Source organism: Idiotropiscis lumnitzeri, chromosome 8, assembly GCF_059441095.1.
Source record: "Idiotropiscis lumnitzeri isolate Australia: NSW breed Sydney's pygmy pipehorse chromosome 8, RoL_Ilum_1.0, whole genome shotgun sequence".
NCBI classification, from domain to species: Eukaryota; Metazoa; Chordata; class Actinopteri; order Syngnathiformes; family Syngnathidae; genus Idiotropiscis; species Idiotropiscis lumnitzeri.
The window spans coordinates 9,497,823-9,512,896 of NC_142398.1; the positions used below are offsets into that span (position 1 = coordinate 9,497,823).

Below are 15,074 nucleotides of genomic sequence, written 5' to 3' on the forward strand. Positions count from 1 at the left end.
AATATTTTAATATTTTGTACACAACTATCCATTCAGTCTAACAACAGCCACCAATTTTGTGAATTTTGAGAATTTCTGTTAAAGACTTGCTCCACACTACACAGTTGGATTCTATTTTATGATTTAAAGAAAGTATACACATGTAGAAAATTCTAATATAGAAATGATGTCAGACTTAAACAGATTCACAAAACACACCAGGAAGGCAAATTACAGAGACATAAAATAAATTAAGATTAAATGCAAAAGAAGACACTATAAAGTTGGCGATGTTTCCATAGGTTTTTGTTTACTTGGAAAAAATTGTCATATTCACAAAAAAAAAACACCTCATGAGAATTTGGTTTCTTATGCCTAAATTTGGATCATGAAAACAGAATTTTGGCGCTGCCATGACTTGTCAATCGAATGGGGGGGGGATCACGTGGTGAGTCATGTGACTCGCCCAGGAAAGGAGGAGGAGGAGGAGGAGGAGGAAAGAAGATGGAAGGGAACAGAGACGAAGCTGAGAAATGTGTCAATATCGCATCGAAAGCTATCGAGGCGGGTGACAAGGAGAAGGCGCTCAAGTTCCTCCGCAAAGCCGAAAAGCTCTTCCCGACAGCTCGAGCCAAAGGTAAGGCGATGTTTCCGGCTAGCCGAGCCCCCAGATGGAGTGGGGACGACTACACAGCCGGGCAGAGCGATTGACAGACCGGCTTCATAATAATAATAATAATTTATTAAATATGTAGTAGACATTTTATAACCATAACGTCAGGTATTAAAGTCGGTGTGTGGATAAAAAATGAAGTCACCGACCAATAAGTGAACGTTGGTCAAAAGCTGCCTGCTAGCGAGTTTGTACGCTAACTAAGCTAAGCTCTTTAGGGGCTCTGCGTGTCGTCATATTAAATTAAAGTGGGGGTCGTTCACCACTACGGTGGATAATTTAAACATTTTTGTCCAAAATGACTAGACAAAATGTGTTTATTTGGTGTAGTTTCGAGCGTTTACACCATCTGTCTGAACTTGAAATCCAACAAAGTGTCTCTGCTCAGTCAGAACTGTCAGCGCTGTGACGTCATCAATATGCTGCCGCACGGTAAAGGTAAATTAGCAAAAACTTCAACTGAATTACGTTGCTGGGCACACTGCCCTGTACTTGAAAACCACAAGAAACTTATTTTTAAAAATGTAAATGAATAAACTTTCAAAAAGGCAATTGTTATGTTTAATGCCCAATATAAATAACCCTCAGTTTAATGTAATTTTTGTTTATTGCTTTTTATTTTACATACAGTTTCTTAATGACTACCTGCTGCTGATAACATTCCAGTAAATGTTATGATCTAAAACAGTGTATCAGAATTGAATTCATTGCCAGTGCCAGTGAAAGGTACATTCACAGCTGGGGTTGTTTTTTTTCTGACTGGTGTTGCAACGTGAAACATATACTGCCAAAAACGTTTTATTTGAATTCATGACAAAAATGTTTTATTTAAATTTATGACAAGGGAAAAGAAAAATTGCTAAAATGTTTGTAATTTATCAGAATTAAGTAAAACGTAAGCGGGCTATTTTTTTTACAAGATTAATTTTACAATAAGCATATTTTTTGGCTAAATTTTTTGCACATCAAAGGTAAATAAAACTTACACTTCAATCAAACGTTCCCAAAAATCTGAAAGACTAAATGCAAAAGTATTGAACTTAAGTTAAATACAAGTGAAATTGTATAGTTGGCCAGTGAATCATTTGTGTAGCTCAGTATTGAACCCCCATACCAATGGTGATACATTAATGCAATGTTTATTTTTTCTTATCACAGCCTTGTTGGAAGCGCTAACCAGAAACGGGAGTTCTGCTGCGAACGGTGCGCATCGGAGGCGGACGGCCCACAATGCGGAAGATGGTGGCGCCCAGGCGGCGAGGGAATGCCCGGAGTCCACGGGAGCCGAATCTTCCAAGGTCTTCACGCAAGAGCAGGTGCAAGGCGTTCAAAGGTGAGAGTGCTGGTTTAACAGCAGCGCTGGTTAATGTTTCTTTTGAAGTCGTACGTCAATCCTTGTCGCGCTTTTTTGTAATCACCCCTAGTTTGGATGCCTGGGGCACCATTATTTGTTCAGTTCGATGTTATAAGGTAAATACAAATTCCAGCTCTTTTGACACGTTACCCTTGTTTTCTTCCTGTCAGAATAAAGCGCTGTAAAGACTACTACGAAGTGCTCGGTGTCACTAAAGAAGCCGGCGAGGATGAGCTGAAAAAAGCATACAGGAAATTAGCCCTCAAGTTCCACCCGGACAAGAACCACGCTCCCGGAGCAACTGACGCCTTTAAAAGTACACCTCCTTCAGTCACCTGTTATACAAATAATGTGCCGTAAAAATAAAATGAGCTCCGTCTCTCCCACCAGAGATCGGTAACGCATACGCGGTGCTGAGCAATCCGGCTAAACGGCGGCAGTATGACCTGACAGGAGGTGAAGAGCCAAGCGGACCGGGCCATGCGCACGGCGGTGGCGGCAACGGCTTTGACTTCCACAGAGGGTTCGAGGCAGACATCACGCCGGAAGACCTCTTCAACATGTTCTTTGGAGGGGGCTTCCCTTCCTGTGAGTTACACACAAATAAACAAAATGTGGCAATTAGTCCTCCAACTAACTATTATTTCAGTAATGGATTAATCCAAGTTTTTTTATTTTTTTGTCAAGTCAAGTCAAATCAAATTTATTTGCATAGCCCTTAATCACAGAAAGACTCAACGGGCTTCACATACCCACAATCGACATCCCATAATCTTAACCCCTAGGAGGGCAAGGAAAAACTCAAAACCCTACCTGGGGAAAAATGAAAAACCTTGAGAAGGAACCACAGATGAGGGATCCCCCTTCCAGGATGATCAGGCTGCAATGGATGCCGGGTGGACAACATTTGACACACAAAATGATGCTTTACAATGTTAGGTGGAATAATGTGAGAGTCAATCAAATGAAGCGCTACAGGAAGACAACTTCAGTGGAGCGGGTCCTCTCCCAGTTGATCAGCGCCGTAATCTCCATAGCAGCACCTCCGAGGACGTGATCAGCTTTTGATCTTGTACCGATCAATTGCTATAGAATTGGAACAGCAACTTCCAAATCGGTCACCATCACCTAATTCCCAAGCTGGGTAACTGGGGGCAGAAAAGAGAACAGAAGTAGTAAACAGGCCGACAGATGATTCAACTAAATGCTTATGAATGTAAATAAGGAGATCAGAGACGACTTCGGTGGAGCAGGTCCCTGCCCGGTTGGTCAATGCTGTAAGGTTCATAGCGGGTCACCATCACGTAATTCCCAAGAGGGGCCAGAAAAGAGAATAGAAGCGGCAGTAAACAGGCTAACAAATAGATCAACTAAATGCAGAAGTATATAAATAAGTCTTTAGTCATGTTCTAAACATTTCTACTGAGATGGCGCCTCTAATATCCGTGGGAAGGGCTTTGCAGGGCATTGTTCGCCCGAATACAAAACGCTCTAGAAGCAGCAGTCTTCCTTTTGGGTCTCGGCATCTCTTAATTTGATCATGGATCAGTTGTCAATTAATCAATAAATTCACACCTTTAGTGTCAATCTTCTGACCAGTCAACGTGCTTTAACAGCAACATTGCAAGAACATTAGAGAAAGTGTCTGGAAAAATATTTTTTGCACATTTAATATTTATTTATTTTTAATCACAAATATTTTGAGCAATTATAAAATTAAGAATTAAGTAGGATACACAGATGTCTTTCCACACGGGAACCGAACACCTAAAGACAACAAATAAAGAATGTCAAATGCGTCGAGTGAGTGGAATTGAACTTTTCCTTCTTCCCGTCTCTCAGCAAGTGCACAGCCGTTCACCAATGGCAGGACGAGCTACAGCCATCACGCCGATTACCGTCAAGAGAGGACGGATGAAAGAGGAGACGTAAGTGCCGTAGCGTAGTGATTGCTGCTGTGTGTTCTGTGTGCGTGTTGTTGAAGCCACGTTTCTCTCCAGGGTGGTTTCTCCATGTTGATTCAGCTGATGCCCATCGTGGTGCTGATCTTGGTGTCGATACTGAGCCAGATGATGGTTTCCCCCCCTCCCTACAGCCTCTACTCTCGACCGTAAGCGCTTCCCCCCCTTTCCCAAACTCAAGAACATATTTGTGTGATATCTACAATGAACCTCTTTTTGTTTTGGAAATATGTTTCAAAACTAGGTTAAAATCTATGATACAGACTAGGATGGCCGAGTGGTCTAAGGCGCCGCGTTCAGGACCCAGTCTCCCCAGGAGGCCTGGGTGCGAATCTCGAATTTCCCCATTGTGGGACTAATAAAGGCATTATTATTATTATTAGTTCTTTTTTACACCAAGTACCACCTTTGAAAAAAAATGTAGCTCACCATTGAGCACCAGAATGATGAACATTAAAGAACAATATCGTAGTTAGTCCAAGTATGAATAAAAATGAGCCATAGGTTTTATTCCTTTAAAGTACGTATGTGTCATATTATTATAAGCCAATATAACAATATGCACAATGTATGCATTTGCATTGTGCTTAAATGTAGAAAAAAAAACAGCACTTAAATAATGTAATTAAAGTATTGCATACATAATCCATCCATCCATCATCTACCCCTTATCTGGGGAAGCCCAGACTTTCCTCTCCCCAGCCACGTTTTCCCACTCTTTTGTTGGTATCCCAAGGTGTTCCCTAGTCTCTCCAGCGTGCCCTGGGTTGTCCTCGGGGCCTCCTGTTGGTGGATACGACCAGAACACCTCACCGGGGAGGCGTCCAGGAGGCATCCTGATAAGATGCCCAAGCTACCTATTCTGGCTCTTCTCAACGTGGAGGGGAGGTGGCTCGACTCTGAGTCCCTCTCAGATGACCGAGCTTCTCACCCTATGTCAAAGGGAAAGCCCCGACACCCTACGGAGGAAACTCATTTGGGCCGCTTGTATCCGGGATCTTGTTCTTGCAGTCGCGACCCACAACTCGTGACTAAAGATGAGGCTAGGAATGTAGATCGACTGATAAATGGAGAGTACCTCGCCTACCGCCCGAAGACGGCTGGAATGGGCTCCAGCACGCCCACAAGCCTTGTGAGGATAGGCAGCTTTGATTATGGATGGATGGAAACACTTGCAAGAATTGCCACTGCAATACTGTAGTTTGAATGTTAAATTCAGTTATTCCTGTGCATACCACTAGAGGGAGATGAAATACCACTACTGTTACCACACTTTGAAAAGAAGCTTGCACAGTTCCTCAAAGGAGAATTTCAAAGTGTTTTATCGATTGTCTATTTAAACAACTAACTCTTCAACCAAACCATGTAATTTGCCTTTATGCTAACAAATGAATTGAAAACTCCATTGATTAACAGATAATATTTATGTTCCGATGATGAAACTCTTCATAGAAACTGCTACTTCAATACGCAAGATCAGCAAAACATTCAAACCGAGCATACAATAAAATAGAATTAAACACTATGTATACAAACCAAACCACATAATTCCGTCCAACCAACGTTTGCTAGCATAATGCTAACATATAATGTGAAACTCCCTAGACGGGCTAATGGAAAATAGCATGATGTAAGGAGCTTTTTTCTCTCTCTTTAACTGCTGCTTTTAATACATCGAGCAAACACACAAACAAATAAAGCATGCATCAGAATAGATTTAAACTGTATATTTAAACACAAAAATGTTCACCCAACCCAATTTCATAGATGTCACAGTAATTATAATACCTCGGATTCTCCAGGTCGACCGGTCAGACAGTGAAGCGGCAGACGGAAAACCTGCATGTGGACTACTACGTCACCAGAGACTTCAAATCGGAGTACAAGGCAGGGGCGCTGCAACAGATCGAGAAAAGTGTGGAGGAAGACTATGTGTCCAATATCAGGAATAACTGCTGGAAGGAGAGACAGACAAGTAAGATAATCAACTTTTTGTCACATTTCATGCATACGTCATGAAATGTAATTAATCTGCCATTAAATAAATTAAAATTCCACCAAATAAAAAATATTAAATACAAATATTTTTGTTAAATAATTATATAATATTCTAAATTAAAATGCCTTGGATAGAACAAAAATGTTATTACATAATGTAACATTCCATTAAATAGGAAAAGTCTTTTCAATAAATCCATAAAAACATAAATCAAAATGCCATTCAATAAAATTATATTCAGTAAAGAATATTTAGAAAATGAAATTGTCGTCAAGTATTATCTATCTGTAAATGAAATAAAATTAAATTATTCATTCATTAAATAATTATATTTTGTCAAATAAAAATACAATTAATCAACATACCATTAAATACCATATTATCTTATCTATATTTTAGAAAATCATATTTAATATTCTATCCACAAAATAAATGTAAAATTCCCTAAATAAAAATTGTATAAGAAAATATAAATAATAAAATTTGCATTCTAAAAGCAAAATAACCTTTATTATTAAATGTCTTTACATAAAATAACATTAAATACCAAAATGTTATAGATTGAATTGTTTTCATTCACCACTCAATCAAATCAACATATCTAAAAAAAAAGTACATTAATTCATGCTATAGCAAAATGTATGAATTTAATTGTTAATTAAATCAATAAAATAACATAAAATAGATTCAATATGACATTAATTACATCTAGATTTAATTTTAAAAAAGCAAACGCAAAAATTACTATTCAGTAAAAGTAAAGTGACAACTTAGATGAATGTAATTAAATTAATTATCAATCAAATTATATTAAATAAAAATGCCATTACATAAATGATGATTACATAGGTCAAATATGATTAACAATCAATTTCATTTTGTAATATCAACTACACTGAATTAAATGTCTTCCCCTCACCTACCCCAGAAACAGACCTGCTGTACGCTGCCAAGGTGTACCGGGACGACCGCATGCGCAAGAAGGCGGAGCTTATGTCCATGGAAAACTGCAAAGAGCTGGACAGACTAAATAACCTTTTTCGAGGCGGATGACTTGCTTCGACACTCCTAGATGTTATCGTGTCTACCAATAGATGTGTATGTTCAGGGTTTTTTTTTTTTTTTCAAAGAACAGTGTTGCCACTAAGAGCAACTCAAGAAAAATCCTACTGAAAAAAAATAGTACTTCATGTTCATCTCACTGTTGCATCCTAAAGCAACTCTCAACATTCCAGAGAAGCGTTCTTCTGCAAGAGGGATTAAAAAAAAAAAAGTAGTGAGTACATCCACATCCCTGTCATTAATGCCACTCATCAGCTTCCAGCATGAAATAAATATCCACACAGAAAAGGGATGGAAACGTCACCAGTGGAAGGAAGAAAACCGGAGTCACTTTGTGACGTGCATTCTTACGAGATGTTCATTTTTGGAAATGCTGGACCTGTAGGCAGTTATTTAAATATGGTAACTATAGAAGAAAGTAATTTTCTTCCACGCTCGCTTGTCAATGAAATAAAGTAATATTATTAAAAACTGGAGGTTTTTGTCTTTGTTGAAAGATCCATGCGCGTGTAATACTACTAGTAAACAATCAACCTTTTGATTGTTTTGTTTCTATTTTGTTGACTACCACAGCCCATTGAGTTGGAAAATAAATTGCACCCTCCTCTAAAACCATTTTTTAAGTTTGTCCCCAAACTATCCTTGATTAATTTCTGTTCTACTTTGTAGGTAGTACACACATTGCACCCATTACGTTTAAGCTTGAAAATTTCACCAAACTTTGCCCTCTTATTGAATAACTTACATTTTCTACCGATACCTGTTGAGTTGGCAAACTAATGGCACCCTTTGCTGTACGATATTTGAATAAATGAATGAAGTATATCTCCAGTAATTGTTTTCCTGTTGGGGAAACAGAATTCCAGCAGCACTCTTTGGAATAGGCCGCCTTTCTCTGATTGGTCTGACTGTTAATGATGTCACAACAATTTGAACAATCCCTGTGACATTCAGCGTTTCATTTTTGTTTTGATTATTATTTGAAATATTTAATTTGTTTGTTGCTTTTTCAAAATTCAGTGATCTCCAACAAGTTAGTTGCCGTGAGAGATCATCCAATTTAAAATGAATTACCACAAAATGATGGATGCATTGATGAAGCTCGTTGCTTCTTTGCAAGTGAAGGGCACAGTTAAATTTTCTTCCACTACATGGAAGAAATCCTGTAATTAACCTTTTTATTCACTTTTTTTTAATTGGTTATGTGATTTCTTTCGAACGTATTTTCAAATGTTGGGGAACTACGGAAGTAACTTTTTTTATTCAACAAATTGTAAGCCATATACGAGAAAATAAAAATCAAGCAACAAATTTAACAAAAGTGAAAGAATAAAAATGCCAGGTCTTAAACAAAAACAAAGAAACAGTAATCGCATTAAAATGTGAACAGAAAAGCATTACTTTTTTAAAATTATTATTCTTACGAACGAATTGCGTCACAAAAGTAAAAGTAAGAGCTTCAGCACAATCTCATTGGTTTATAGTGACGGTGCTTTGATGGCACTCGAAGATGGTAATGCTGCCACCTTCGACCAGGAGAGAAACTCTGGAAGGCCACTCGGGATTCGTCAGAATTCCAAAAGAAAACCGAGCATACTTGAAATTAACAAAAAATATAACGTCAAACAATAACACTAACAGTACAGGACCGCTCTATGATGGAAGGTAAATAACATTCCTACTGTATTGGAATGTGGCACACGTCACGTGACCGCATTGAACCCGGAAATAAATACCTCAGGGAGAAATGAAAACACTGCTGAAAATGTTGTCTAGGCGATCTCTTTTGCATTAACGCCCTCTTACAACCGTCTCTTGATTTGTACCTAGCGGGTCATGCTCACGATAAGTCATGTTGTTTTCGTCCTGGTCGTATGCGTGGCGTCCGTATCTAGCTGTGCAGCGAAAGCGGAGACTCCCGACTGGCGAATGACTCTGAAAACGATCCGCAATGGCATCCACAAGATTGACACGTACCTCAACGCGGCTCTCGACTTGTTCGGTGGCGACGACGGGTTGTGTCGTTACAAGTGTAGTGACGGTAACGCAGAAATTAATATAATTTGGAATGTTTTGCAATTGTATTTTTCTGTAGTTACATAGGCAGTGAGTCATTCACTCGTTTGAAACCCGTTACCTGCCTGGCAACTTGTTTGTCGGTGCCTGCATTTTATTGGACACTGACAATGGCGACATGTTTTACTCTAAGGTGGCAAGTAATTGCATTAAAATGTGTAATTGAGTAGAAGTGTAGATATGTTTTAAAAGTACTCGAGTAAACGTAGTACTAATTCAGCTCTATCAAAAAAGTGAAAAGTTCGACTTCTGAAATGTTCTCCAAGTGTCAAAGTTAAAAAAAGGAGACCATTTTTGGAGAAGAAAAAAATATCCTCAATTCCATACAATGCCAGTTTTGACAACTTAGTCCCAGTGTCCGTTTCTGTGATCTGCTATATGTGTGGCGAGATGTCAATGCTAAAGATTTTGGGAAAACGTGTTCTATTGTGTAGTAGTAGCATGCATGACTTGGCTGTAAAATATATAGGGGGTCTCACACATGTGCCAGTACTGCCAGTGCTTGGCACTCTTGGAAGAAAACAAAACTTGTATTTTATTAACTGGCAGAGTTACTGGTACTTGTCTTGTTTTTGGATGCAAAAAATGCAGTGGACACCTGGTCTCTTTCAAGCTAAATTATGACAAGATAATGATGACTCAACTGACAGCAAATCGTACATGACCAAAACAACATAAGAAATGTTCATAACAACTGACAAAATAGACCGTACCTGTATGTGTGCATGGTTTTCAGATCAGATAAAGAATTTAAAATGGCAGAATGTTGCTGCAACCCCAGTTTTCCTGCCAATGAGATCTCACGTGTGGTTGACTTGACCATACGTCTCTCTGTTAATAAACTCAACTTCAATAATAAAAACCTGCCGGTACATCACAAGAATAATAATGATGAATGAGGGAATAAAAAAATTCAAATGAAAAAAAAACTCTTTAAAAATATAAAATCAGTCAGTGATATGGAAACACCTGCAGTGTCTCAAATGTTTTTTTTGGGAAAAAAATGTTGCTTTCCGATTTGTATTTTATTGTTTTTTTTTTTGGTTTTTTTTTACAATTTTTTCGTTGAGTTGGCGTCTGAGGTGTATAAAAAACGTTGCTGGTAGCAAAGTAAGTAATAGAAACTACATATATCTGTTTTCAAATGTACAGAGTAAAAGTACAAAGGTGCTGGGAAAAGTCATAACTCAAGTACACATGCCTGAGGATGTATTTTATGATTTTCCACCATGAAGTCCGTTGCCAAACAAAGCATCACCTCCTTTCTCTTGTACAGCAATGACATAAATGTGTTTTGTTAATCACCTGGGGGCTTTTCAGTAGAAAGCAGCCTAAATACTACCATTTTCATGTTTTCCCTTGAGTGGCACATGCTGCTGATGTGTTCATCAGACTCTGGTAGATAACAGTGGTTGTCAGCTCACCTTTGCTCTCCTCGCTCAGGTTACAAGCCGACGCCTCGTCCAGGATACAAGCCACCGCCGCCCAACGGATGTGGGACACCGCTCTTTGGATTCCAGGTAACGCTATTTGAATTTGTGTGACGTGACAGATTTTAAAGGGAGTGAGGAAGTGACTTCTGAAACTACAGCTGTTGGGGGAGACTTGTATCCTCCTCATTTTGTGTTGATGTTGTTTTATAGTGACAAAGGAAAATGGTGCCTGGAGCAGGCCATGTAAAAATTCTCCCAGAGACAGAAAATAGAAAGGCAGTCTGAAAGATTCTTTGTTTTACTAGTTCGACATTGGCATCCCATCCATGACCAAATGCTGCAACCAGCACGACCGCTGCTATGACACCTGCGGCCGTGACAAGCATGACTGCGATGAGCAGTTCCAGGATTGTCTGGAGACCATTTGTAGGAACGTGCAGCGGACCTTGGGACTGACCCACAGTGTTCAAGGTAAAAGATCCTTATGCAAGGTTTCACCCTGCCTTATGATCATGGATTTAGTGTGACGCACACTCAACTGAGGAAAATGGCAAAGCAACGCAGCTTTATTTACATAGCGCATTTCATACACCACGGAACTCAACGTGCTTAGCATGATTAAAAGTACAGTTTCTTTTTATTTTTTTGGACCAAGTCACACTTTTTTTGCATAGTTTGGCAGTACCTGCCACTTATTTTCAGGTGCAACTTGTATATATTCAAATTAGATGACTCAAACCCCAACTCACCGTTCCTTAATTGTACTAACGGCAGCGAACGAGATCCAGTTGATTCGAAACATCTGCCTCTGACCTAAGTTTTTTTATTTTTTTCATTTATTTTTTTATTTTTTAATAGTTGGCCTTAATTAGAATCCTGTGTCGCATTGTGGCCAAAGGTAATACTGAGCTGATTGGTTATTGTGCCTTTTACATATGTATGACAATTGAATTGAGGATGATCTTGGAAGTTTTTACTTGATCATTTATATAATTTTGTTTACACCTAAATGGACAATCATGTTTGAAAATAAAATGTATTTAATATTGTATTTACATGTTATGATTAACAACCCTTGCAAGGCAGTTAAGGGTGCTAAAAAAAATTATTGAATGTTTTATTGTTCTTATAAGTTAAATGACATCAGTTAACCATATTTTTAGACTTTTCTGACAATTAAAGACGTTGTGTACTAAAAATTGGGTATTTTGCTTTTAAACATTTCACAACCGTGTTTGACTTGTTTTTGCACTAGTGACAATAAATGGCGGCAAAAAAAGCCATTTTAAAAATAAGATTATAAATTATAGATTATAAAGAAAATAAAATCGGTGTTTGTAATAATTTTTATTAATAACACTTCTATGACAATGTTAGTGCAAGATTTCTTACTGTATACGTTTTATTTCTGTATTTTCTGTACAATTAAGAGTGTTTTACACCCAAAAGACAGTTCAGAATATTAAAATGTTAAAGTGTCCAGCAGAGGGTGCAAGAGAGCTTTTTAGTTTTATTTTTGTAACTGTTCAATCGGTGTAATGACTTTCAAGTACAGTAAAATGCAATGCTGACTTAATCTAAACGTATAAGTGGATTTTCGATATAGTAGTCCCTATGTCTTTTTTTTCCTTTCTATTTTTTGCTCAGCATGCGAGTCTGCAGTGACGCTGTTGTTCGACGCCGTGATGCACCTGGGATGCAAACCGTACTTGGACAGCCAGCGAGAGTCTTGTGTTTGTCAGTTCGAGGTGAAGAAGGAGCTTTGACCAAGTTTGTGGATGGACTTTTGACTTGACGACAACGGAGGCTCCACGAAGTGGGCATTTCTCAGGGATAGTGCTGCTGCTGCTTTTTAGACACCAGACTGTGTAAAATACTCACTTTTGACTGATATCTTGTAAATAATTTGAAATTCTCTCAATTATTTATGTTTTTTGTGTGTGTTGTTCCACTGGTGGTTTTTTTTTTGGAGGGGGGGGCGTTCACATACTAATAATGAGGCTTAGTTGGAGCATCCCCCCTTCCATTCGAACCAAGGTCAGCGAAAGGCTTGATTGTCAGCTGTCTCATAAATATTAACTTGTGAAGTGAGGTGTGCTAAGAGTAATTTTTCTCCCAATTCACCCCCCAAAAAAGAAAATAGGTCTTTAGCGAGCAATCGTTAATGTTTAACCTGTTCACTATTTACAATAAAAAAAAAATGTTTGTTCAACGCAGCGTTCGTCCAAGCAACAAACTTTGTGCCATGTCACTACTCGTTCTTTTTCATTGCATATTCTGTCAGTCTGCATGCCCAGTGGCACTCTGCTTCCCCTGACAGGTCGATCTTGGTACTACCACAGCTATCTTGCGGTATGTAGGTCATCAGGACTACTTGCGCTATTAGTGCATTAAGCGCTGATTTGCTTTTGTTTTTTTACTAGTCTGATGTCTGCGAAACATCATTAAAAAGAAGAGTATTTATCAATTACCTCTGTGTTAGTTAGTGTCTTTCATTTGAGAACTGTTTTTGTTTTGTTTATTTAGAAGTGAGTTGGAATGCCCCCTTTCACTCCGCAAAGAGAAAGTGACAAACGTTTTACACGTTATATGCTCTGTTGATTACACACACACTGTGGCTACAGTTAGGAAAATAATTACATTACAGTAAGGTGCTTTATGTTTTTCCAAGCCCTACAGGCATTGGTGGCACAACCTGTCGAACAAGATCCACAAGGAGTTACAATTTAAAATGACTACACATTCAAAGACGCACAGTCAGTGTGAGTCTTATGCAACAAGCAGTAAATCCTGAGGGAGGATTCCAGAGCCAAAGACAGGGAGGAAGGGCGCAAGGGCACTTCAAGAGGAAGTCAACCCCATAACATTCCTTGGAGTAATGTGATATGTACCTTAACTAGTTTAAACATGGTATTCTGATTTATATTTTGTTTGTGGATTCTTGAGTTAAGTCACAAAATCCAAACGTTTTTAACCATCTCAGGGGCAGCCATTTTGTCACTATGTGTCAACTGAAAATGTCATCACAATAACGACCAATTGCGGCTGACTTGTTTTCTGAAGCTGAACCATGATTTGTCATTAGCTGAGCCCTGAACTACTGTGATGTCATTGTCACTCAACAGCAAGTGACACATTGGTTACCAAATGAGATTTACAAAAACGGGTGGATTTTACTGCTTAACTAATTCCACGAATGCATTATTAATCAAAATGTTTTGTTTGGACTACGAGTTTTTTTGGGTTGACTTCCCCATTAAGGGGACAAAGAAGCCAAAGATGCAGAAAAATGTAAATCAAAATCATTACTTTCACAACAGAAATGTAACTGAGAAGAACACCTTTCAGTCATGGTTTCAGTAAAAAAAAAAATCTACAATCTTGCCCAACACATTTCGGAACAAACCAAATTTAAAAGCAATGTTTAGAATTGTGGTCAGCACGGTGGCCTCACAGTGAGAGACACCCTCGTGGGTTCGATACCGGCTGCGGCCTTCCTGTGTGGAGTTTGCGTTGTCTCCCCGTGCCTGCGTGGGTTTCCTCCGGGTCCTCCGGTTTCCTCCCACATTCCAAAAACATGCATGGCAGGTCGATTGAACACTCTAAATTAGCCCTAGGTATGAGTGTGGATGTTTAGAATTGTGACGAATTAAGAGATTTTGTGTCATTGTGCTACTTAGATAGGATTTCAATAAGTTGGCCATCAGTTGCAGTCTGCAAGATGGTGTTGGCTGTCTATGACAATTGGTCATTGTTAGCTGTTAAATCATTGTATGAAATAGAAGTAGACTATATGAGTATATGAAAGCAATGATAAGTAAAATGGCATTATCTAGTCAATTAAGATCAAAAGCAAAACGCTGCTTTTGGTGGTCTTGATCCTGCTTGCATAATTTATGGGTGTGTTGAGGATGTTTCTGGATGTGTGCATTTTTATTTCATGAAACCCTGACTGTGGATGGTCTGATAAACAATAACATCTAATTGACAAAAGATGGTTACAAGCATGCCAATGTATCTTTGAACAGATAAATGTGTGCGTGTTTATGACCATTCCTCGTGGAAATGTGTCACAATGGCCACCCTAGCAAGGAAAATACATCGCAAAGAAAAATACATTAAGACACAGAGACAAGGTTAAAGAGGACACAAGGGAACTAAACAAGCATAAAATATGAAGGAAGGCGTTAAAGCAAATGGAAATAGGAAAGGAAAGTCTAGGAGACAAGTACTCATGGAGAGGGACTGAAAAGAATGCAAAGAACGAGTGAAGACAATGCAAATAAAGAATTAAATAGACACAACAAGAATGCGTTAGACAAGAAAACGAGTGTGCAAAAAGTTTTTTTTTCCTTTCGAGTCTCGAAACTTGAGAATCAATCCAAGAGTAATCCTCTGTCATTCTCAGGTTGTACTTTGAATTTGTGTGCAACGCGGAAGCGCCCTCTTTGATTGGCAGCTTGTGACGGCCAATCGGATCCCATCTTTTGACCAATGAGCGTGGAGGAGGGCGGGGCTCATTTAAGTATCTGTGAGG

At 38.7% G+C, this 15,074-nt stretch overlaps 2 protein-coding genes across 3 annotated transcripts; both read left to right on the top strand.

Moving 5' to 3' along the window:
• The first annotated feature begins 449 nt into the window (after window positions 1–449).
• dnajb14 (DnaJ heat shock protein family (Hsp40) member B14) lies at window positions 450–7,502 on the top strand. 2 transcript variants are annotated; one of them, XM_088303424.1, is made up of 8 exons: window positions 450–616; window positions 1,811–1,985; window positions 2,177–2,322; window positions 2,397–2,594; window positions 3,849–3,934; window positions 4,007–4,116; window positions 5,770–5,942; window positions 6,895–7,502. In XM_088303424.1, the coding sequence occupies exons 1-8, from the start codon at window positions 484–486 to the stop codon at window positions 7,017–7,019; spliced, it is 1,146 nt and encodes a 381-aa protein (XP_088159550.1). In that variant the 5' UTR covers window positions 450–483; the 3' UTR covers window positions 7,020–7,502. The 2 variants fall into 2 exon arrangements, with proteins under 2 accessions (XP_088159550.1, XP_088159551.1); XM_088303425.1 differs by lacking the exons at window positions 5,770–5,942; window positions 6,895–7,502 and adding an exon at window positions 4,704–5,743.
• A 1,239-nt stretch (window positions 7,503–8,741) lies between these two features.
• On the top strand, window positions 8,742–13,007 carry pla2g12a (phospholipase A2, group XIIA). The gene is made up of 4 exons (XM_088301638.1): window positions 8,742–9,069; window positions 10,548–10,624; window positions 10,843–11,008; window positions 12,185–13,007. The coding sequence occupies exons 1-4, from the start codon at window positions 8,865–8,867 to the stop codon at window positions 12,301–12,303; spliced, it is 567 nt and encodes a 188-aa protein (XP_088157764.1). The 5' UTR covers window positions 8,742–8,864; the 3' UTR covers window positions 12,304–13,007.
• The last annotated feature ends 2,067 nt before the right edge of the window (window positions 13,008–15,074 follow it).